The sequence below is a fragment of the Magallana gigas genome, chromosome 3 (assembly GCF_963853765.1).
Source record: "Magallana gigas chromosome 3, xbMagGiga1.1, whole genome shotgun sequence".
Taxonomy (NCBI): domain Eukaryota; kingdom Metazoa; phylum Mollusca; class Bivalvia; order Ostreida; family Ostreidae; genus Magallana; species Magallana gigas.
The window spans coordinates 25,932,246-25,959,078 of record NC_088855.1 but is presented as its reverse complement, the minus strand read 5'-3'; the positions used below and the strand labels follow the sequence as shown (position 1 = coordinate 25,959,078).

Here is a 26,833-nt window from a genome sequence, read left to right as displayed (position 1 = left end):
ATCAATACGTAGTAGGGGATATGCATCTTTTACTGTCACTGCATTGAGTTGTCGATAATCGACGCAAAACCTTATAGTGTCATCTTTCTTCTTCTAGCACTATTCCTAATGGTCATGGGCTTGTACTTTCATGTTTAACATTTCTCTCAAGCATGTCATCAATTTGTTTGTCCACTTATTCTTGCCAGTGTATAGGTTCTCTTCTCATAGGTTGCTTGATTGGGCTACAGTTCCCGTATGAACCTAATGTTTTATTTTATCAGTTCTACCCAGATCTTTCTCAGAGGATGCAAAGACATTTGTATGTTTCAGCAAAAACTTCTAAACTAAAATTGCTTGCTCGTTATCAAGGTTTTTGACTGTCTTCCCAAATAGTACTTTCAAGAACGGGGTTAGATCTTCATATGAATTCTGGTTTTCAGTGGTACTCATTATGCTGTCTATTGGATTCATACGTCCAACAATAGTACCAGGGTATATGTGCTTTATATCATCCGACAAACTGAACAATCGAATGGTTACCAACTTGTCTGCATTGACCAGAGTTCTTCCAAGCAATAATTGATCTTCTCCTTTGAATTTCTCTTGAGTTTGCTCTAGAAAAGGAATGTAACTATTGTAATCCGGAATGTCAACATGGTCTATTGTAACTATTTCTGTTCTTGGGGGCACATTCAGATGCTCATTGAATGTAACGCGATAACAGTCTATTTTTTCGACATAAAATAGGGAACAAAGGCTCTCACCAACTTTAAGATGATTGTTGCATACATCGATGACGCATGGGTGATTCTTCATGAAGTCTAACCCTAACGCTCCATCAACTTGTAAATCAGCAACAGGCATCTGCTGATGCAATGTTAAGTCAGTCTCCAATGTTAACGCGACTGTAGTCTTTCCCCTAACTTGAAGTTTGGTTCCACTTGCGCAAAGTACATCATTTGCAGGTACATCTAACTCAAGGGAAGGATTTATTTTCTCGTAAACATGGGTACCAAGAATACTGATCGTAGCCCCCGTGTCTAACAACAATTTCACATGTTGATCGTTCATAACAGCAATTATGAACATTCCAGCTTCGTTCTTCTGATGACTGATACCAAGTTTGTTAAAAACTGAGTTTTTCTCGTCAGTGCTTAATAAGGAAAGTTTGCTTCTGTGAGAGGCTGTTTTCTTGTTCTCAGATTCTGCGTTCTTTGGTTTCTGGTGTTGCTTTTGACTCAATTTCGATAGTTCACAGTATCGACTAATGTGTCCGCGTCTTCCACATTTGTAACAAGTTTTTTGAGACATTGGACGTGGCGTTTTCTTGCCATTTGTTTCAAATGAGTAACTCTTGTTCTTTGATTCTCCATTCTTCTTCAGCTCAGTGAGCTCATGAAGCATCGTCTTCAGAGTCTTTTCCATATTGGTCATTCTCGATTCAATATCTGACTCTCCAGAGTTCTTAGTAGGCATGAATTGGTTAAAGGACGAACGAATTCCTAGTCTCTTGGCTCCTTCGGCCTGACTTGATATAAGCTTCTAACTCAACAGCTAGACTTACTGCTTCAATTAATGTCTTTGGACGACTTTGTTTGATACGTATTCTTATATCTGAATCAAACAAAGCGTCTATAAACTGCTCTTTAGCCAGAGTTTCACGAACGTCAAATGGAGCAGAAGGATAAGCTAAATTTGTAAGGCGTCGAATTGAATGACCAAACTCTGGCAACGTTTCTGTATCTTTCTTTCTCTTTGCTCTCAATTAAACACGATACAGTTCCATTTGATTTGCAGGAAGAAATCTTTCTTCGAGGGAGTTTACTAAGATAGAGTAATCATGACTCACGCCACCTCCTAAATTACCCAAAACTTCTTGTGCTTGACCTCGTAGCAAAACTGCTAGGCAGAGACCTTTTTGTCTTTCTAACCATCCTTTCATTTCCGCACAAGCCTCAAAATGCGACTTGTAATCTAACCAAGATCCGTTTCCATCGAAAGTGGCAGGTTTAATGGATGCATCCGTGTGTTTATGTTAAGTTGTGGGAATTCTCCTATCGTCGTCCTCTGAATGTTTGTGTCTATCTCGTAAGCGATGGTGCCTAACCGTAATACCGTCCATATCTTCTCTCAACGGATAGGACTGCTCTCTTTCTTCGTGAAGGAGCTCATGCTGAAAATTCCGTTTCAGATTTTGCAGATCAGGTTCCCTGACGACCCTATATGGCGTTGAAAACTTTACTTTAGGTCTTGCGCCATTGTAAGTATCTTTCACGCGAGTATCCTCTCTATATGACATAGGAAAATCAGATGGACGCTCTGAAACTATCCCAGAAACTGTTTCTCGCTCAGTTCCCAATACAGCTGTAGACGCGGCGTCGAATGACTCATCATTCTCGAATCTTCCAGAAAGGCATTCGCAACTCTTATTTGCTCAATTTCTTCTTCAATGGCAGATTTCTCATCTTCAATTTCCTCAACAGTCTTTTCTGTCTTATCACCCATTTCAATCTCATACTAATAATTGCTCTTAAAACAAATTGATAAATTAAAAAAATTACTAAAAAATGATTCAAACATGATCCCACCGCTGCCACCAAAAAGTATGTAACGTGTTTACCTAAACACCGAGTTTTGCGGGATACCTCAGTTACTAAACTGAGTTTGAGATATTAATAAAAGAACTTCATTACGAACTACTAAGGAAATTTAACTACGCAAAAATAATAATTCCGCCTGAATATGTACAAGATCGGCGGTTTTTATAAATTATTTCCTGATTCGTTTGAGTAACAAAAATCACTAAACAAAATCACTTAGTTACAATATGAAAAACTACAAATCTAAAATTCTAACTCAACTTATGAACTATCAAAATAACTAAAACAAACAATACTCAACTTATGAGTATCAATCAATAGTCAACAGATGAATATCAAACAACATCAAGGAATACGTACTCAACTAATGAGAAACTAAATGCTATGAGTACTCAACAAATGAGTTCTCAGTTACTCAATCTCTGTGTAGCTAAGAAAGTGTAGTAAGCTCGGCACACCCCGCGAGAGTAAGGAAACTTCCACGTTCTCTAATGGGAATTTACCAGGATACTAACCTTTTGCAACACGTCTGTTTGCTTCTGAAATCAGAACTATTCTGATCTTGAGTGTTAAAAACCTGAACTTTATTTATTTTACAACGATTGATAAACAAGTTCTACAACTTTATATTAATATCTCTCGTTGGCACGGATGTTAGCGCGAGGGGGTCATTGGTGTGGGAAGAAGCCGGAGTACCCGGAGAGAACCCACGTGTCCAAGCGGGCGACCGCCATACCCTATCACATACTACCTCTGTCGATCACGGGGATCGAACTCGGGTCGCAGCGGTGAAAAGCGAGTGCATTGTCCACTACGCTACCTGGACATCTTGAGTGTTGGTGATGCGACGCTTATATACCCTTTTAACGCGACCGTCTCAGAAAAATCCCTTTATCAGAAATTAAAATAATCAAATAAATTTATTTATTTATTAGTTTAGATTCAAAATTGTGAAAATCATGACTACAATTGGTTTGGTTTTTTTTTTTTTGTTTTTTTTTTTACATACGAATAGAAATAAAAAATTTTTAGAAAAAATTTCAGAAACCAATCAGCCAAGAAAGCTGAAACATGTGTGGAAGAATCGTCAGGAAGCTAATATTCAAGTTTTGTTCAAATCATGATCCCCGGGGGGTAGGATGGGATCACAACGGAGGGGGGGGGGGGGGGGGGGCAAATATTTGCATAGGAATATATAGAGAAAAATCTTTAAATCTTTTTCTAAAGAACCATTTGCTAAGAAAAGCTTATATCTAGTGAAAGGAACTTCAAATTGTGTAGATTCAAATTCGTTAAAATCTTAACCTTGAGGAGTAGGGTGGGGCCTCATTGGGGATTCAGTTGTACAAAGGAAAACATTTTAATTATTCACTTAAACAAAAATGTTATTACATTGTTGCTCAGGTGAACAATGTGGCCCACGGGCCTCTGGTTTGTTAAATTGTTACTGCTTATGCAAAGCTTTTACAATGTATGGATGTTAAAGTAGATCTTTGTTTATGATGACGGATTAATATACGGATTTATGCTATAACTGTTCTTCACGTGCCCTCTGTGTTTCTACAGATAGTTTGAACAGGCAATGCACAGGAGTATAACTAAATTTGAAGTAGTCAAAAGAATTATTTCTTTGCTTTTTTATATTGCAAAGAAAAAGTTTTACAATTGCATATTCGTATTATTTATGTAACTGAAAAATAAAATAAACAAAGGCGTTATATTTCGTTTTACTTCACGTACACTGACTCGTTCTTCTAGAAAGTTTAGCTTATATGGAACATTGCACTAATTTTTACAACAATGAAAAAGAATCGCTATCTTAGTGAGTGTAAATGACCTTAAGCACCTCGTGATTACCATGATATATTACAGAAAGTCGCTAGAAGTAGTTCGTTTTAATGTGAAGGGTTACAAGTACTGTAGATAAAAGGTTATTTGTGCTGATAAGGTCTTCTCGTTATACCATTCTAGCAGTAAGTTGGGACTCAAAGACAAATTCTCGTTAAAATGGATCAAAAGTACCAAAACATTATATTTATGTGGACTGTTTTAATACTTGTTGCGGATAGAAACGTATCTTCTGCATCCAATCTTACCACAACTATTAACGCTTTGTTTCAAAAGCTACAAAATATGCAGACGACAAAGTACAACCCTGCCGTACCACCATTTGTATGGACAAAGTTTCCGGGGGTCTACGAAAGTGATGTAAAAATGTATTTCCACGGAGCTCCGGTGGATTCAACCCTTCGGTACGTCTTTGGGGTGTTCGATAACAATATGTTCGCGACAGCTTGGGTAACGACTTGTCTCCTGGAAGCCTACAAATATGGTAAGGCGCCTAAACCGACGGCCCAGATGTTGGATTTATCGATCAACTTTATCATGGATCATCGCAATAAAAACCTTAATTACACCAACTCAATTATGGCATTTTGGCCACAGCTTTACAACGAAAAAGCAAAGGTACAGTATGAAGTATCTCTGTTAACGAGGCTGGGGGTGGCTGCCATTTTAAAGCGTTTTTATCTCTATACAAAAAAGATTTTCACTTTAATGTTCTATAACTGTTACTTTCTACTGAAAATGTACTTTGAAAGAAATGGATATGATGGTATTGAAGCATTATTTAAAGAGTCAATTGGTGGTAGCTGTTTTTTCTGCATTTTCTAACTTTTTAAAGGGAGGTAACTTGTAAAACTACAAATATTTTGTTATAATATTTTCCTTTTATTATTTATTTTTTCTAACTTCACCATCAAATTTTTTCTTAAATGCTCAATCTTTATTACACATGTATTGATTATTATTTTGTTAAAATTTGGAAATAATCTTGTGGCTATTTTTTTTTATACATATTTGCATTTGTATGACGTATACATTTTTGGTAAAATTGTGATATTTTTCTTTTTAACAAATAATATTCAGTTTTTCTTATTGTGTTAATTTTTTATGATGTTATTGCTTTGTTTTTTGCCTTTATTTATATTTCATATATTTTTCATAATTGTTTTTTTTTACATAATGTGCAATTTCTTTAGATGCAATGAATGATAAGATTAACGATGATTGTGATGTGGTCTTTCATATTAAAATGTAAACTAAGATTATATGAAACATTTCTGCAAATTTGGTGAATTTTGGAGACATTTTTTTGGACTCCCCAGCCTCCTTAAAATGATTCGTCTGATAAATGTACAGGGTGTCGTGTGTAAAATTGTAGAATAGTAGTTTTACAAAATACATTTCCACGCGGAATATCAACAATTAAGATATGATTATCATAAACTTAGCTTTATGCTTGCGGATGTTACATATATCGCGAAGATCAAAATAACTAACCATACTTTTAGGGATATGTGAGTACTCCAGTCAATTTATTGGAACTCTTTAACTCGACCTATCTGATAGACTGGGAACCAGTGTACAAGGAACTGGATAAACTTGGACTTCAGCACGTGACCGAAACCATCAAACGACTTCTTGCAAATCGGTAAAGTAGAAGCACATGTACTATAATTTACCGGCCGCCGGAAGGCGGTCAGTTATGTACGAAAGACGAATAGGGCCACATATAAACATATTTTTATCTCGTAATAACGCGAAAAGATCTCGTTATTACGAGTTAACTATCTCGTTATAACGAAATAATTTTCTCATTATTACGAGAAAAGATTCCGTTATTACCAGTTAAACATCTAAATCCCGTTATTACTTACTTAGTATTACGAAAAAAGATCTCGTAATTACGAGGAAATATCTCGTTATTACGAGTTAATTATCTCGTATTTACGAGAAAAGATATCATTATTAAGAATTGATAATCTCGTATTTTCGACAAAAGATCTCGTTATTACGAGAAAAGATCTATATAACATGGTGCGTTTCTGAAAAGACCTCTAAGTCGACTGGATCACCCTTTCAGTCTATCTTTTTCTTTCCAGTAACGTTGATTCAATTTTGATTAATTTTTTAAATAACAACGATCATTATTCACTAATATTTACATAAAATGATTGGATTTGATATTTCATTAAGGAGTGAATTCAATATTTATTTGATTTATAAATACGATATAAACTGGTTTGGTGTAGTTTACGCTTAAAAGCGTAAACTGTTTTGAACCATTTTATATCATATAAAACTAATAAATATTGAATTCATTGCTTGTAATTTAATTTGTTTACCCTTCATTGTAGATAAAAACGGCCATTTGACCTTTAAAATGATGTAAAATTGTACAAAATTAAAATGTAACATCAGGCGTATTGATTTAAGAAATGAAGATAATAATTTTTCTATTGATCGACGTATCAAAGAAAAAATTGACCGGAAAAAGTTTTCCGGTCAATTTTTTCTTTGATACGTCGATCAATAGAAAAATTATTATCTTCATTTCTTATCATTTAATAAAACATTTTCAAATAAAAAAATGTGAAGTGTCATTGATCAAAAATGTAAATAATGTAAATGAAGCGGCGCGTATGAATACAAAACAACAACAGCAACAATATTAAAAATGGATTCACCTTCAGCTGAGCTACTGGGCTGAATTTAATGGATTAAACACAAATAGTGATTTAAAATCTGAACCGGCTGAATTGAAAACGAAAGGAAAATACATGCGATAGCTTGTGATATCATTCACTGTGCAGAAAAACTCGTATTAAAACTAGTTTTCATGTGAGATCGCTGGAATATGCAACTGGACATAACTGCATAACCATCCAAGGAAAAGCGATCGTGGACGAAAATAGCTGATATGTCGACAAAGAATAGTATGTATAAGCGACTTTTGTAAACTTTGTGGTAACTAGATTGCCAGTGATGTACTTTTAAAATGGTAGATATCTGCCGCTTGGAATTCACCGAAGGAGTTGATGCATTACTCATAGCTTTTCTTTACGACGCTTATTTTGATGACCGATCATCTACGTGTGTAAATTTAAAAATTATCGTTACCAAAGTTGAACAGCAGTGTTACCGTGAAAGTTTATATGCGGCATGCCTATATGTTCGTTATAATATTGAAATCCTTAAAAGGAATAGCCAGCCTCGCTGTAAATGTTGATTGATCTCAAGCAGACGAAATCGTGAGAAGACGCTTAGTTTTCTATTTCGTGAATCAAACAAAGTGTTTTGTTTATTTTTGAAGGTTAAACTTTGAAGTTTTTATATTCACAAGTTTGCATTTTGTTTGCTGACAATAAAACAGACACTTTACATTTTGTTGACAGTGTTTATCTTGGAAATTCCCGTTCTATAAATAGTGTTAGATCAGAGCAGTTGAGAAAAGTAGATCTGGCGAAAATTTTATTGATGCAGGTATCAAAGAAGTTTTTCAACCAATCAGAAGCGCCGATATCTCATCAAACGAATAAATATTAAATGATACGTTTTTGACGTTAGTCTTACTATGACGTAGGCAACATTCTTTATACGATATAAAATAATTTTTAGCCAATCAGAAAGCGCGTTACAACCAGAATTAAATTATTCTTATATAATTTAATTCTGGTTGTAACGCGCTTTCTGATTGGCTAAAAAGAATGTTTTATATTATTAGCCCAGTAAACCCACTGGGCCACGCTGTTAGGTGACAATATTGGGAACGAAACAACTTATCGCAGAGCCCCCTAACTCCGTCACTACCCTAACTCCGTCACTTTCGGGAAACTCCTCGCCGTTTAAAATCAAGTGCAATTATGACGTCATTTTTTGCATGTCAAAAATCTTTAATCAAATGTCAACAATTTGCAACGGTTAATTTAAGAATGTGTCAAAAATTGTGTGAAATCAGCTAAAACTTTTTCACGGGTGCACTAAAATATCGATATTTCTGACATGCGGGCCCATTTGATCATTTACGGTGGTCAGCCATTTTTAGAGAGGTCAAGATAAAACATTTCACACGTAATACATTTTTGATTAAGGTAATTAATTCAATTTTTTCAGCCCGCAATAGCCTTTATGCACTACTCTTGATTATATCCAGTATATCGCTATTTAGAATATGATACATTTCTAAAAATGTAATAAATAAATAATATAATACATGTAAGTAATATATTAGTTAATGATATAAAATATTTGAAATATGTAAGGACAAAAATCAAACGGCATCCATACATTCTGAAAAGGCCATTGTGATTGTTGTTACATGGACCCATTTTTTATTCTGGCGATCATTTCATTTCGATGACATTAAATACAATTTAAATTGTATGCACCATTTTTACTTATTATAACTTGGTCTAGATACAAATGGAGTTTTAACTAAATTGTTAATGTGTCTTCATTCCCTGCCATATCATAGAGCATGTGGGTGACGGAGTTAGGTTCATAAGATATAATAAGCACGCGTGATAAACGTCGTATTCAGAGGGCTTATTATTTTATTTTTGTTAAGAATTTTATAAATTATATTGTTTCAAATTATATTTAGTGAGTGCAAATGATAAAAACCACAAAAAATAATTTACAGAGAAACGCGGTAGGTTTTCTGCTTATAGTGACGGAGTTTGGGTACTCGGGGATATATACTTACATTTGGTTTTGTTGTTCATTTCGACAAACAATACGTCACAACATGGAAGTGTCCCATACCACTTAAGCACCTCCAACAACTGCCACCCTTAACTGTATGCACGTCAGATATGTACCGAAAAAATAAACACAGAATGACAAGCGTTTATTTTATTAGGGGTTTTTGATAAAAAAAATTTTAATTGTGATTTTTCTTGTAAATTTGACTTGAATCTTATGTTTCATCACCTTTCAGTTTAAAACCACAATATGATAAACATGTTTTAAGATTTCGCTACTTGTGTTGTAAACACATTCAAAGAGTCAGGGTCACTAAGATGTGGTTGTGCATTGCAATTTGCATTAAATGCTGTATATTTACAGGGAAGGGTATAAGCACGTGTTCCAGATTCCACCAGATTTTGACGATACATCGGTAAACCTCGGTCTGGGCTCGCTCCTAAAGGATTTTATTACGGACTTCTCCAGTTCCGCTGCGCTATGGCAGTCAAGGAATTCCAACCTCTCGTCAATCTTCACTTCCCTGAAACACTACGCCTACAAACCAACCACCAACAACACCCGGGTCAATACAATAGACACACGGACATACTTTTATATGAGGCGATTCTTAGAGGATGTGAATGCCAAAAAGAAGAGTCTGTCCTTAGTAACAACATGGGTGAGGAGGCTTGTATATTATAAGATTTGTAGCAAACATAAAACATAGGTAATCAAAGAACTCATCGAGACAAGTCACCACATTTATTAGACTACCTTTATAGCGAGCGCAGCTCGCCGGTGCGCAGCGCCGGTGTAATGAAGAATAATGACCCCCGTAGAATAATGACCGGGGGTCATTTTTCGACGTAGAATAATGACCCCCCGGTCATTATTCTACGCAGCAAAATGACCCCCGGTCATTATTCTACGTAGAAAAATGACCCCTTTGCCTGAAGAATAAGTGTCATTTTCATAAAAATGAGCACAGGGACCACATGAAGAAAAGTGACCCCTGTAGAATAATGACCCCCTTGTAGATTAGAGTTTTTCAGTATATTTTTTAGTATTTGTGAAATAAGCTTTAAACTATTGTAATTTTTACTGCTGCAGTTTACAAAAAGTAACGGAAATTATAATTCATATTCAAATAAACTTAAGGTGAAAGAAGGGGTATAGCTTAGAAAATAAAAATCCTTCCGTCACGATTGTAGTCAAATTTTTTTTTTCCAATCTTAATGTTCACAATGCTTCAGTTAGGTATTTTTAATAGGCAACCAACATTTCAGTGTCATTTGTTACATCTTGAATGTTGGGGTGAAAATTCAAATTTTAGACCTTGCGTTAATGCGTTAAACGTAAGGATCCCCTTTAACAATTACATTTACATATATCTAAGTATATGGTGTTCCGATAGGGTCACTCCGACCTTGATGTAGGGCGAAGATGCGAAGTTGCAAAGGCGATAGTGCGAAGGCGAAGGAGCTAAAGTGCGAAGATGCGACGACGAAGCGCGAAGATGTGATGCCTAAAGTGTGAAGGCGAAGGAGCGATACTACTATCGCTCCTTCCCAACTTCGCACTCTGGCCTTCGCATCATCGCACTTTCACCTTCGCCTTTTTTTATTGCATTCAGCAAGTCTCGGTCGATTACATAGAATTAAATGCAGGCACCGTACTCGCCAAGGTTTTTTGATTAATCAGGCTATTATTGGTACGCATGCGCTAGGCCATAGCGCTTACTATGAATGTTTATAAATATTTCAATGTGTACATGTGACATATATGTTTACCAGTGCTGGCTATGCCTAATCATTATATACTCCACACAAAATTTAATGTCCACCATAATGTGTAAATACATGTATGCACTTCCAAACTCCTATCACTTACAGCCGTCTGTTTACCGTAGACCAAACACAGTAACATTCTAATTTCATTATGCGACACTCCTTGCTCATGCATGGATCTAGAGGGGGGAGAGGGGGTCCGTCCCCCGGGAAAATTCAATATTAATAATTTCATGCAGTAAAAGGGGAAAGGGGGTCCGGACCCTATCCCTCTGAATTTTCAAAATATGCCTCGGAACCCTTAAACGATAGAGAGCTCTGCAATTATAAAACATAGGTAATCACAGATTACAAAGCTCACCGAGACGAGGCATCACCTTTATGAGGCATCACCTTTATGAGACCACCTATATCATATTATATGAAAACCATCCTTTATGATCTTGGATATTCATGGATTCTGTTTTGACACATTATCGTATAGCATCTGTTAAAAAATTGTATGATAATCATATGATCATATGTTAATCAATACAATAATATAAAATTGAAAATTGCATCCTATCATACTTACAATATAAATCATATAATACCATAAAATACCGTACAAAAATTGTGAGATATGATATTGTAACGTATGATATGACATTGCATTGTGTTATACATTATTGTATTTGATCAAATAATACAATATCATAAAACACAATACAATATAGTATTATATGAAACAATATCATATTGCAATAATACGTCATAACATTGAAACATGTGTTATCATATTGTTAATATAGTATGATATTTTATTGTATGATAGTGTATCATATTTGATAAATAATATGATAGGGTATTATAGTATTATATGATACAATATAATTTGATACAACATTGTATCATATCAAATGAAACAATATCATGGTATAAAATAAAATATTATATAATACAATTATATTATACATATTGTATCATATGATACAATAATATATATAACAACATCATAAAATACAATTTCATGTAATATGATAATAAATCATATAAAACTGTAAACAGATGACCTTGTTAAGTACTATGAAATAAACATGTAAGCTGTTTATGCAAACTGCGCAATTATTAAAATGTCAAATAACTATATTGGAAAGTCCTTGGGAAATTATATTTTGGAAATTACTTGAGCAGCAGCATGATATCACATGTCCAGGTGTAGGACAGTAATGCTATATTTGTCATATTTACAGACTCTGTGGAGATCTGATTTTGTATAATTGTCACAAAGTACATGTTTTCTGTTAACCTTTTAACCTATACTCATGTTTTGTACTGATGCGGGAGATTGTAAGGCCGCATCCCCCGACGCTGTGATGGACAGTTTGACAGTTTTGATACTGAATTTAGAATTAAAATATTGTTTAGGAATTTGCTCACTAAATCTACACTCATGACCAGCGCAGGTGGTCATGAGTAACCTAAACTGTCAGTCCCAGCCGAAAGGGTATATATATGCATGTCAATTGTTAGCAATTAAGACTTGCTTTGAGAACCGTTTAGAGATCAGCTTTGATACCACTATACGATCCGAATAAACTTGTGAAACTTTGATGAGAGTTGGACTTGGTCAAATATCTAGGTACAGACGGGAAGATTGCGGGAAACATCTTGCATCTGCTTACAAAACTTTAACCAGCGCCGGACGCCAACGCCAGGAGAATAGCATAAGCTCCCCTTGACTTCGTCTCGGTGAGCTAAAAAGGCGAAAGCGCGAAGATTCGTAGGCGAGAGTGCGAAGTTGCAAAGGCGAAGAAGCGATAGTAGTATCACTTCTTCGCCTTCTCAACTTGGCACTTTCGTCTTCGCATCTTCGCGCTTTGCCGTCGCATCTTTTATATTCTTCCTATTGTTCATGAATTATACTTGCATTTAGGATTTCCACTATTACAAACTGATGGGTATGCAAGTGCATCACGCGGAATTAATGATGAAACTAAAATTATGAAAAGTTTACTCCACTGTTAGGCATTATGACCAAGCTGAAGTAAGTAGGCAATGACAGCAGCCATTTCGCCAGTAGAGGTTAACAGCCAATAAGGAAAATCGTCAAAGTACTGAGAGTACTCGTACAGAAAATATATTTTATTTTATCGTCGGCATACTTTAGTAAGTTTAGTTAATATCAAGATGATTAATGCATCAATAGTTTGTATGAGCATTGGTAACTTTGGATACAATAAAGATCGAGTGATCAAAATCAAGGGGGGATATAAACCCCTAACATGGACCCTAACCTCTTATCAACGCTTTTAGAAACAATCTTTTCTTATTATAATCGATCAGTGTTTATTATGTATTAAGATTTACTATAGTCAGGTACTCTTCACACATTTGCTCTGAAAGAATAAAGTCTATTCATGATCACAAATACAACATTACAACAAATGTTTAGAATATTAATGTTCATGTATCACGTTGAAGAAAACAAAACTAACACAAAATGATTTTTTAAAAAGAAGAATTCAAGAAATGTAAATAAAAGAATCCATATTCCTACGTTACTTGTCTCCTTAGTCTTTTTCCATAAAGATATATACATCTATCATTCTAAGATTGACAATTCATTCACCAGTGAATATTGCTTATATTATTACAACAATTATTCTTTCATGATTATTGTTCGTTAATTATCACACAATATCCTCATTGTGTATGAATCTGTCTTTATTTGCGTCATTTCCCGCCGTATGTCGATGAGAGAAGTGACGCAACTGTTAACAATCAATTTGTGGCAATATAAGAGTTTTTGTGTGTGCCTGCTACGGGTATGGAAAACTATATACAGCGATTTATTTACAAATTCGGTGTTTATAACTTCAAAATCAGTTGAACAGAGTGCAAAAAATTAAGTAAATTTCAAAGTCATACGGTGTAACCAATTTCTATTTATGTTTACGGGAGGCCGGGGGGGGGGTCATTTTTCTATGGGGGTCATTTTTCTTCATGTTGAACATGAAGAAAAATAACCCCTGGGTCTTTTTTCTTCAGAAAAATCCAATTATTCTTCAGCTAGGGGGGTCATTATTCTACGTCGAAAAATGACCACCGGTCATTATTCTACAGGGGTCATTATTCTTCATTACACCGGCGCGAAGCGAGCTCTACCGGCAAGGCGCGTGTGAATAGAAAATTCGTACTAGTTGCACATTCATTCAACGGATTTTTTTGGCGTCAGTAAATCGGACCAGTAATGCATTGTTTTAATCGTCCCAGTAGTTCCCTGTAATCATGGCAATTTTTATCACTTCACACTCTCACGAGACAATATAAAAACAATAACGATGTATACGACATACAGTCTCTGTCACCTCTAAAGTTCACCTCAGTACATTCTCAATCAAAAATAATCAAGTGACATCACAATGGTTAACACATTGATACGATAGATTTTTTCGGCGTCAGTAAATTTTGACCCACAATTCATAGTACCAATTGTTTCCAACCTCACGTTCTCGCGATAATCAAAGTAAAAATTTTGAGAAGCATATACGATGTGTGATTTTAAGAACATCGTGCTTTTTAAGTAAATAAAACAGTGTAGTTCGCGTACTTTTATTTCTATGGGGAGTTTTAAAGATTCAAACGACACTTAACCGTGAACTTTGACGTCACAATTAGGGGAAATTACTCTAATAGAAGGTATTGTAAATCTGCTGAAATTACCAAAATCCTATCAAAATCTTGCAAAGCTATAGAATGAGGACATTTCTTCAGATACAGGAAACAGTTGTAACTTGCACTCATTTGGATGAATGCTCTTATTTATTTTATCAATTATAATTACGGTAATTTCCTGGAACGTACACGTAGCCTCGCCTTTTTTTTTTTAAAATGGGGTGGGTGGGTGGATGGCAGTCTCATCCAAAAAATATTTACAAGAAAAAAGAAAAAAAAATCATGAAAATTCTAATCCTTTAGGGCTTTAGCAGTTCAATGGTTTCTTTATTTTCACTTCCATTTATTACATATGCTCCAAATCCCAAGGGGGGGGGGGGGGGGCAATTCCATGTCCTTTTAATATGATAAGCAAATATGTTAAAGCGTAAATTAAAAAAAAAACAAAAAACTAAAATTATTTTTTTTAAAAAGTGGAGGGGGCAAATCCATGATAAGTGGATTATCTATGTGTAAATCGAAATTTTTTTTAGATATTATTTTTTTAACATGGAAAGGGGGGGGGGGGTCGGGATGCTCTATAATGATTCAATTTTTGTATGTAAGTTTAAAAAATGGGATGAACCGACGTTACAATCACTTTAAAAGAGGAAATACAGTGCAATGAACATTTATATTAAAATCTTTATTATTCAACAACATTGTATAGACCTGAGATTTTACTTATAAATAAATAAATTATAACAAATCTTATAAACTATGAATAATGAAAATTTACTGAAAAATAGGTATGTTTTATTTTATTTTGCAATCAAATTGATTTGCGTTGTTTATTTACGTAAAACATATTAATACTACATAAAAAGTTAATGATCAATATAAAAATTGCGTATTGAATGCTGTGATACATCGTATTTTGTTTTCCCTTGGACTGAAATGTCACACTTTCATTGGTTTAAACATAGCACGTAATTGCCTCATATATCTCTATATTTGTTCGGTGAGAAATAATATTAGGCTATGTGGCTGTCATTGGCCGACGCTTTGCTTACTCATTTGGACATTTCATAGTGTTTAATACATACACCCTACCCCTGGGGGTAATGATTTTCACAACTTTGAATCTACATACATTACCTGAGGATGATTCCACACAAGTGTCAGCTTTCCTGGCTAATTAGTTTCTGAGAAGAATTTTTTTTTTTAAAGATTTACTCTATATATTCCTATGTTAAACTTAGGACCCTCCATTGTGGGCCCCACCCTACCCCCGGGGGTAATGATTTTCGCAACTTTGAATCTACACTATCTGATGATGCTTCCACACAAGTTTCAGTTTTCCTGGCTTTATGGTTCTTGAGTAGAAGATTGTTGAAAATTTCTCAAAATGTTTCATTTATTTCTAATTATCTTCCCTTAAAAAGTGTTGAAACTGGCCCAGTAGTTATTGAGAAGATGTGAAAAGTTTACGGACAGACGGACAGATAGACAGACAGACGGACGACAGACAAAATGTGATCAGAAAAGCCCACATGAGCTTTCAGCTCAGGTGAGTCAAAAACTTTAACCAACTCTAAAAACCTTAACCTCTTCCAGGATCTGAAACCTTCTATAATCTATAATCCTTCTATAATCCTTCTATAATCTATTACAAAATATCCCTCGGTAAAGAGCTATAGCAAAATGACTTTAGACCCTTAATTACGTAACACATTAGACAATCGTTATACTGCTGGGCTTCATAACTGTAAGATAAACATATTTGCTTCTATAATCTATTACAAAATATCCCTCAGTGAAGCGCTATGGGTAAAAGACTTTAGAGCCTTCTAGGTCCCTAAGAGGGGCCAGCCCCTTTTTCCTGATATCAGCTGAAAGGTCTTGTAAATATAAACCTTTTATACATTACATATCTTAATAAAATATTTTCCAGAAAAGAGATAAAGAAAGAAAAGCAGAAAAATTTACGACGCTTTTTTAATGTCAATTTTCGAGCCGTAGCGAGCTTTGGCGCCAGTAGTGCTAAACATACAAAACAACAATCATGCAAAACTTCAATCTTTCCTCTACCAACCGTACAAATTTGAGCTTAATATCTCTTATAGTTTAGGAGAACAACAGAAGACAAAATATCCATATAAAAATTAGAAAAATCTCAATATCTCAATAACGGATATGACGTCATCAATGCAAAAAATTTCCAATCAAGTTCAGACCACTATCTATCACATCGATTGAGATCGGATGAGCCGTTTCTGAGAAATCGCGTGCACAAAAAAAAGGAAGAAAAATAATGATAAATAGACACGATCTCGTTGCGAGCAACGAGGAGGTCTTCCGTCCGATTTTTAGAATATGGAATGACTTTGCTCTTGATGTTCGTCAACGAAACATATCTGGAAATGGATGCGGAATCTAAGAGTAATGGGGAAAAGACTATCTACCCCTTTGGTGTCTCTTTTTTGAGGGAGCAGCCCTTTTCATTCATTTGAGTTAAAAGGTATTTTTGTGTACCGGTTAATAAGTGTTTAGAAATTGGTTACCGTTTTTGAATTATCTGGGAAAAATCGTTTTGATATCCGGTCCTAAAACTCTTTTTAGGGCCCAGATAACAAACAATACATGGTTGTACTTTGTTCAGCACATTATTTTAAACATCTTTTGTTAAATACTGCTTTTCAGAATTTTACTCCATTTTCAGATATTGAAGATCAAAGTGTTTGACTTCTGGCCCCTTAAAATCCCTAATTACGTAACATAGGAGTAAATGATTGCCATTGTTTAAGTGAATGACGTTAGAATGAATATAATTGCTTCTATAACGTATCACAAAATATTTCACAGAAAAATGTTATCATTGAAATACTTTAGAGCCCTCTAAGCCCCTTATTTGAAGAGCCAGCCCCTTTTTCTTGATTTCAAATCAAAGGTCTTCTCAATTCAAACAAATTTTGTTCAAGAAGTGTTTCGAAATTCTGTACCGTTCTCGTGATATTTGCAGAGGGTCGTTTTAGGGGACGACCCTGTAACTCCTTTTAGGGACCGCATAACAAAGAAATTATGGTGGCAGATTGTTAAGCTCAATATTTTGAGCATCTTTTGTTCAATATTGCTTATCAAATTTTTTCTCTATTTTAAAACATTGAGCATCAAAGTTTTCGACTTCTGGCCCCTTAAAATCCCTAATTACGTAACATAGGAGTAAATGATTGCCATGTATAGTTAAATAACCATAGAATGAACATAATTGCTTCTATAACGTATCACAAAATATTTCACGGTAAAATGTTATATTTAAAAGACTTCAGAGCCCCTTTAGCCCCTTATTTGAAGCGCCAGCCCCTTTTTAACGATTTCAAATAAAAGCTCTAATCAATTCAAACAATTTGTTCAACAAGTGTTTAGGAATTATGTACCGTTCTCGAGATATCTGGAGAGGGCCGTTTAAGGGGACGACCCTGTAACTCCTTTTAGGGACCGGATAACAAAGAAATTATGGTTGCAGATTGTTAAGCTCACTATTTTGAGCATCGTCTGTTGAATATTGCTTATCAAAATTTCCCTCCATTTTGAGATATTAAGCATCAAAGTTTTGGACTACTGGCCCCTTAAAATTCCTAATTACGTGACAAAGGAGTAAATAATTGCCATGTGTAGGTAAATAACGTTAGAATGAACATAATTGCTTCTATAACGTATCACAAAATATTTCACAGTAAAAAGTTATCATAAAAAGACTTTAGAGCCCTCTAAGCCCCTTATTTGAAGGACCATACCCTTTTTCTTGATATCCCATAAACGCCCTTGACTTTATAAAGATTTTTTGTTCTACATCTTATAACAAAATTTTATCGAGGAAAGAGATATTGAAAGAAAACCACGAAAAATCACGACGCTTTTTTAACCGTAATTTTCGAGCTCGGGCGAGCTTCGGCGCTTTTGGTCACAGGGAAATATATATACCACATGTCAGATCTACAACCTTTTGTCTACAATCCCTGAAATTTTGAACCCAATATCTTAAATCGTTTAGGAGTTTACCCCTGGACAAGCCGACCCTCTGAAAATCGTTAAATTGTGAATAACTCAAAACCGGAAGTGACGTCATCGGTAAAAAAAAAATTTCCAATAAGGTTCAGACCACTATCTATCAAATCTGAAAGTTTCGTGTAAAGCGGTCGAGTAGTTTTTGAGAAATCCTGTACACAAAATTTGTAAGAAAAAAAAAAGAAAAATAACTAGACACGATCTCGTTGCGAGCAACGAGGAGGTCTTCCGTCCGATTTTTATAATAAGGAATGACCTTACTCTTGATCTTAATCAACGAAACGTATCCGGAAAAGGAGGCGGAATCTATGAGTGTAATGGGTGGAAGACCATCTATCCCTTTGGTGTCCCTTATTTGAGGGATCAGCTCCTTTTTTAATTCATTTTAGTTAAGAGGTATTTTTGTGTACCGCTAATAAGTGTTTAGAAATTGGTTACCGTTTTTGAAATATCTGGGAAAAATCGTTTTTATATTCGGTCCTAAAACCCCCTTTAAGGTCCAGATAACAAACAATATATGGTTGTACATTGTTAAGCACATTATTTTGAGCATCTTTTGATGAATACTGCTTTCCAGAATTTTCCTCTATTTCGAGATATTGAGGATTCAAGTGTTTGACTTCTGGCCCCATAAAATCCCTAATTACATAACATAGGAGTAAATGATTACCATGTATAGGTAAATAACCTTAGAATGAACTTAATTGCCCCTATAACGTATCACAAAATATTTCATGTAAAAAGTTATCATTAAAAGACTTTAGAGCCCCTCAGCCCCTTATTTGAAGGGCCAGCCCCTTTTTCTTGATTTTATAAGAATATTCTTGTCAATTCAAACACATTTTGTTCAACAAGTGTTTACAAATTTTGTATCGTTCTCGAGATATCTTGAGAGGGTCGTTTTAGGGGCCGACCCTGCAACTCCTTTTAGGGATCGCATAACAAAAACATTATGGTTGCAGATTGTTAGGCTCAATATTTTGAGCATCTTTTGTTCAATATTGCTTTTCAAAATTTTCCTCCATTTTGAAATATTGAGCATCAAAGTTTTCAACTTCTGGCCCCTTAAAATCCCTAATTACGTAACATAGAAGTAACTGATTGCCATGTATAGGTAAATAACCTTGAAATGAACATAATTGCTTCTATAACGTATCACAAAATATTTCACGGTAAAAAGATATCATTAAAAGACTTTAGAGTCCCTTCAGCCCTTTATTTGAAGGGCCAGCCCCTTTTACTTGATTTCAAATAAAAGCACTAATTAATTCTTACACATTTTGTTCAACAAGTGTTTCCACTTTTGTACATGTACCATTCTCGAGATATCTTGAGAGGGTCGTTTTAGGGGCCGACCCTGTAACTCCTTTTAGGGACCGCATAACAAAGAAATTATGGTTGCAGATTGTTAAGCTCAATATTTTGAGCATCTTTCGTTCAATATTGCTTTTTAAAATTTTCCTCCATTTTGAGATATTGAGCATCAAAGTTTTGGACTTCTGGCCCCTTAAATCCCCTAATTATGTAACATAGAAGTAAATGATTGCCACGTGTAGGTAGAAAACGTTAGAATAAACATAATTGCTTCTATAACGTATCACCAAATATTTCACGGTAAAAAGTTTTCATTAAAAGACTTTAGAGCTCCCTCAGCCCCTTATTTGAAGGGCCAGCCCCTTTTTTATGATTTCAAATGACAGCTCTAATCAATTCAAACACTTTTTGTTCAACAAGTGTTTACAAATTTTGTACCGTTCTCGAGATATCTTGAGAGGGTCGTTTTAGGGGCCGACCCTGTAACTCCCTTTAGGGACCGCATAACAAAGAAATTATGGTTGCAGATTGTCAAGCTGAATATTTTGAGCATCTTTCGTTCAATATTGCTTTTCAAAATTTTCCTCCATTTTGAGATATTGAGCATCAAAGTTTTGGACTTCTGGCTCCTTAAAATCCCTAATTACGTAACATAGGAGTAAATAATTGCCATGTGTAGGTAAATAACGTTAGAATAAACATAATTGCTTTTATAACGTATCACAAAATATTTCACGGAAAAAAGTTATCATTAAAAGACTTTAGAGCTCCCTCAGCCCCTTATTTGAAAGGCCAGCCCCTTTTTCTTGATGTCACATAAACGCTCTTGACTTTATAAAGATTTTTTGTTCTACATGTTATAACAAAATACAATCGAGGAAAGAGATATTGAAAGAAAACCACGAAAAATCACGACCCTTTTTTAACTGTAATTCTCGAGCTCGGGCGAGCTTCGGCGCTTTTGGTCACAGGAAAATATGTATACCAAATGTCAGATCTACAACCTTTTGTCTACAATCCCTGAAATTTTGAACTCAATATCTTAAATCGTTTAGGAGTTTACCCCTGGACAAGCTGACCCTCTGAAAATCGTTAAATTGTAAATAACTCAAAACCGGAAGTGACGTCATCGGTAAAAAAAAATTTCCAATAAGGTTCAGATCATTATCTATAAGACCTGAAAGTTTCATGTAAATCGGTGGAGTAGTTTTAGAGAAATCGCGTACACAAAATTGGTTGGAAAAAAAAGAAAAATAATAATAATAGGGAAAAAGAAACCGAACGAAAACAATAAGGTCTTCCGTTGGAAAACGGAAGACCTTAATAATAAGAAGAATAGGGAAACAGAAACCGAACGAAAACAATAAGGTCTTCCGTTGGAAACGGAAGACCTTAATAATAAGAAGAATAGGGAAAAAGAAACTGAACGAAAACAATAACCGAAGAATAACAAAAAGGTCTTCCGTTGGAAACGGAAAACCTTAATAATAAACGACTGTTTTGTGTAAATCTTAATGGAAGGGTGGTTTTTAATATGTACTATGGGCCAACAACCCCTTTTTGTTGAATATTTTAGTTAACCCCCCCCCCCCCAAAAAAAAATAGAGAGAAAGAACAGATCTTGGCTCCGGCGAGATTGGAACACACAGCCTTTGCAGGTTTCATAACAGTATTTCAGCGAAGGTTTACGTCAAAACATGGCTGACGCGAAATAATGCCCGAATTTCTTTTTGAATTTGGGGCGTTTCCGCTCGGGACAGGAGCTAAATTTTTGTATGAGATAAAAAACAACGTGTGAGATGTCTGACTACACAGGTTTGGTAACAGTGCGAGGTCATTTTAAATATTGATGCGTGTTTGTGTCTGGAGGGGGGTGAAAAGACCCGATCTTGATTTTCGTCGTAAATAAATCGAAAATAGAATTTTGAGGTGTGGATCTTGGATTCGGTTAACGACATTTAGGGGAAGTAAAGTCCGAAAACAATGACTGATGCATTTTGCACATGTATTTCAGTGTTGTGGTTGTTTTTTCGTGCCGTTTACTATTGTGTTTGACTGTTTTATTTCAACAGGATTAATAAAAAAATCTTTATAAATGTAGAAATAACGAAGTCAGTAACACGTAAATTTATTCGGTAAAAATTTTATGACAGCAATTTCCACAGTTCTAACATCCATAAGTAGTTCACACGCTATCGTAGATACAAACTAAACGGAAAACAAGAAATATACATGCAACAGAAATAGTACGCGGCTGCTTACATCCCTAGAACTGTGTAAATTTTAAGTCCCCGTACTGGCTAAACCCGCCGCTTGGTCTCAGGAATTTCTTTTTAATTGTACAATCCGCTGCATATTTGGCAGACAATAAGAATGGGGTCCGAGGTACATTTACACAAAATTTCATTAGGATTGAGTGAAGGGCTCGGGAGTTAGAATTTTTTTCTACAGTACATGTCAAGCACGACAATCGAAACTCAAATGCCTAAAAACTCATAACTCGCTTAAAAATGAACGAATTGGTCTGGCCATTGGTGATAGGGGCCAGTACCTTTTTCTTGGAAACCTTTTAAATGAAAAGTTATTTGATTTTAAAGACATTTTGTTCAACAATTGTTTGGAAATTTGTTACCATTTTTGAGATATCTGAGAAAGAATGTTTATGGGGCCGGTCCCTTATCTCCTTTTTGGGGCCGCTAAACCAAATTTTGAAGGTTGCATGTTGTTAAGTACATCATTTTAAGAATCTTTTCTTTTATACTGCATTTCAAAATATTTCTCCTTTTCGAGATATAGGTGATCAAAGTTTTGGACTTTTGACCCCTAAAAACCCCTAATTACGTAACACATGAGAAAATCATTATACTGTTGGGCTTCATAACTGTAAGATGAACATATTTGCTTCTATAATCTATTACAAAATATCCCTCGGTGAAGAGCTATGGGCAAAATACTTTAGAGCCCTCTAGGTCCCTAATTTGAGGGGCCATCCCCTTTTTTCCGATATCAGCTGAAAGGTCTTGTAAATTCAAACTAATTTTACATGACATGTTTTAACAAAATATTTTCCAGAAAAGAGATTAAAGGGGAAATGCACGGGAAATGCACGAAAATTGACGACGCTTTTCATATCTCAATTTTCGAGCCCTACCGAGCTTTGGCGCATGTAGTGCTAGACATGTGAAACAACAACCGTGCAAAACTTCAATCTTTCCTCTACTAACTGTAGAAATTTGAGCGCAATATCTTTTATACTTTAGGAGAACTGCCGCAGACAAAATACCCATGTAAAAATCGTCAAAACGTCAAGATTGCAAAAACGGATGTGACGTCATCCATGCAAAAAAAATTGCTATGAAGTTCAGACCAATATGTATCACATCTGAAATTTTGATGGAGATCGGCCGAGTCGTTCCTGAGAAATCGCGTGCACAAAAATCGGAAGAAAAAAAATAATAATAATAGGGAAAAAGAAACCGAAGAATAACAATAAGGTCTTGCGTTGGAAACGGAAGACCTTAATAAGAATAGGGAAAAAGAAACAAAGCAATAACATTGGAAACGGAAGGCCTTAATAATAACTAGACACTTGTTGCTATAGCAACAAAAAGGTCTTCCGTTCCTCATGCAAAAATCTGCACATAAAAATCCATTTCTCTTGTGAAAAGAAAAGGAATATATACTAAAAAGGAATTACCAAGAAAATATTTCTAAGTTAAACAAAACAAAAAGACAAAATGTCAATTTTTGAGTTCTTTATGTGACGACCTGAAATTAAGCCGTATTATACATACTGAGCATAGTAAACATAACTTCATGCATTGTTTTGTCTTTCCTCAAAGTTCGGATGTTCAGGTTTTTGTTTATTATAATATTTCTTTGAGAAAAGGTTTTTGTCTTGGGACAATTTAAAAAAGAAAGAAATTACCAGATATATTTGAGATGTCTCACCGAAAGTAGATTATTTTTTGCATTTATTTTACCATGAGTAGATGCCATTTTGTATTTCTATTGATAAAATTGATACTTCCATGCTACATAAGAAAACATTTTTATAAAATCAAATTTGGGCGTACTTCCTGTGACGACCGGAAGTTACGCCAGATAAAACAAAATAGTTTTTACACATGTACATACATAGATCTATCATCCCACAAAGTTTGGTTGTTCAAGTGGTAAACGTTTCTGAGATTTCGTCGAGATAATTTTTTTTTTTTATCTCGGGACAGGAAACGGACAAACATAAGTGCTCAATGTAAATTATATTAAATATTTGTTGTATACTTACCTTTTGTTCATTGTTCATTTAACTTACTCAAAATGTCAAAGAAAAACAGTTAAACTGATAAACAGCTCGATTTTTTAAAACTCTTCCTGTGTGGACCGGAAGTGACGGCTGACAAAATGAAACCGGTTTAACACCTCTTCAATCAATTGTCTATCATTCATGAAAGTTTCGTGCTTTGATCACTTATATAGTCTTTGAGATCTCACGGGTACAAAATGTGTTTTAAAAAAGCAACCTGAGAGAATTGAGATATCTCACCGGAAGTAAAAAAATGTTGTTGATATAACATCGCATTAATAACCTATGTATAAACTTATACTTATATATTTATTCTATGGAAAAAGAATTTAATTCAAACAAATAATTATTTTTAAAGTGCTTCCTGTGACGACCGGAAGTTACGACGAACAATACAAAATAATTTAAACACATCTACAGCTATAGGTCTATCATCCTACAAAGTTTGGATGTTCAAGTCTCTACCGTTTTTGAGATCTCGAGGTGACAAGCTTATCGTCGCGGGAAAGGAAACGGACGAACGGAAGTGAATTTTCTATTACATTGCTTTTTGAAATACTTGCATTTCTTCCAATGAAGATTGAAAAGATTAAACTTGTTGACATCTGGTCCCTAAAAACCTTAATTGGGTAACGCAAGAGAAAATCATTATATTGTTAGGATATATAAACGTATTATACCTAATCTAGTTTTAATAACCTTTCACAAGATGGCCCTCATTAAAGGGCTATAGATAAAAAAAATTTAGTGCCCTTTGATCCCCTAATATAAGGGGCCAGTCCCCTTTTTTCTTTGAATCAAATGAAAGGACATTTAATTCTGAACACATTTTGTCAACAAGTGTTTAAAAATTCGTTACCGTTCTGGAGATACATGAGAAAGAAGGTTTTAGGGGCCGATTTTTTATCTTCTAATAGGGGCCGTTTAACGAAAATTTGAAGGTTGCATATTGTTAAGAACATCATTTTGAACAATTTTTTTTTGTATTGCATTTCAAAATATTTTTTCTTTCTGAGATATGGGTGATCAAAATTTTGGACTTTTGGCCCCTAAAAACCCTTCATTACGTAACACATAATAAAATCATTACATTGCTTGAATACATAACTGTGAGATAAACATATTTGCTTCTATAACCTTTCACAAAATATCTCTCAGTAAAGGGCTACAGATTAAAAACTTATAGCCCTTTGGTCCCCTTATTTGAGGGGCCAGCCCTTTTTCTTGATATTAAATGAAAAGTCATTTATTTCTAAACAAATTTTGTTCAACAAGTGTTTAGAAAACCGATACCGTTCTGGAGATATATGAGAAAGAAGGTTTTAGGGGCCGATCCCTTTTCTCCTTATAGGGGCCGTTTAACGAAATTTTTAATGTTGCATATTGTTTAAAACATTAATTTGAACAACTTTTCTTCTGTATTGCATTACAAAATATTTTTCTTTCTGAGATATGGGTGATCGAAATTTTGGACTTTTGGCTCCTAAAAACCCTTAATTACGTAACACATAATAAAGTCATTACATTGCTTGGATACATAACTGTGAGATAAACATATTTGCTTCTATAACCTTTCACAAAATATCTCTCAGTAAAGGGGTACAGATTTAGAGCCCTTTGGTCCCCTTATTTGAGGGGCCAGCCCTTTTTTCTTGATTTCAAAAAAAAAGGTCTGGTAAATAGAAACTTTTTGTATATTACATGTCTTAACAAAATATTTTTTAGGAAAGAGATAATCAAAGAAAACCAGAAAAAATTAAGACTTTTTTCCATCTCAATTTTCGGGTCCAGGCGAGCTTCGGCGCCTTTCAAGTCAGATCAAAATGAAAATAAAATTGCAAATTTACAATCTTTTGTCTACTATCCCTGAAAGTTTGAACTCAATATCTTTTATAGTTTAGGAGAACGTAGAGGGACAATCGACCCCTCTGAAAATCGCTAAAACGTCCATTTTTGAAAAACGGAAGTGACGTCATCAATATAATAAAAAACCTATAAGGTTTAGATCATTATCTATCAGATCTAAAAGTTTCAGGAAAATCGGTCCAGCCGTTTCTGAGAAATCGCGTGCACAAAATTTGTAAGAAAAAAATTAAAATAATAATAATAGGGAAAAAAAACCCGAACGAAAACAATAAGGTCTTCCGTTGGAAACGGAAGACCTTAACTAGACACGATCTCGTTGCGAGCAACGAGGAGGTCTTCCGTGCGATTTTTTGAAGGTTATATGACCTTGACTTTGATATTTGACCCTTTATCTCCTTATCGGGGCAACAATAAAAAAAATTGATGGTTGAATTTTGTTAGGAACATCATTCTCAGCATTTTATTCTATATTGATTTTCAAAATGATGCTTTTTAAAATATTTGTTCTGTTTGAGGTATGTTATCAACGTTTTGTACTTCTGGCCCCTTAAAACCCATTAAAAACCCCTTAATACGGAACACATGATAAAATAATTATAATATATTATTAAATAAATGTGAGATGAACATTATTGCTTCCTAAACATATAACAAAATATTTGTCAGTAAAGTGCTGTGGAAGAAAGACTTTAGAGCCCTTTTGGTCCCTTAATTGAAGGACAATTGATTTGGACTTCTGGCCCCTT

At 34.7% G+C, this 26,833-nt stretch overlaps 1 protein-coding gene across 2 annotated transcripts in view; it reads left to right on the top strand.

Annotated features, from left to right (window-relative positions):
* Positions 1-4,510: 4,510 nt before the first annotated feature.
* Positions 4,511-26,833, top strand: part of LOC105330289 (uncharacterized) — a 122,917-nt gene continuing 100,594 nt past the window's right edge. Inside the window, exons 1-3 of one of the 2 annotated variants that reach the window (XM_066079070.1) lie at positions 4,511-5,048; positions 5,936-6,075; positions 9,492-9,789. In XM_066079070.1, the coding sequence (XP_065935142.1) occupies positions 4,590-5,048; positions 5,936-6,075; positions 9,492-9,789 (897 nt within the window). In that variant the 5' untranslated portion in view covers positions 4,511-4,589. The remainder of the gene's footprint in view (positions 5,049-5,935; positions 6,076-9,491; positions 9,790-26,833) is intronic. The other variant, XM_034443490.2, reaches the window with a different exon arrangement.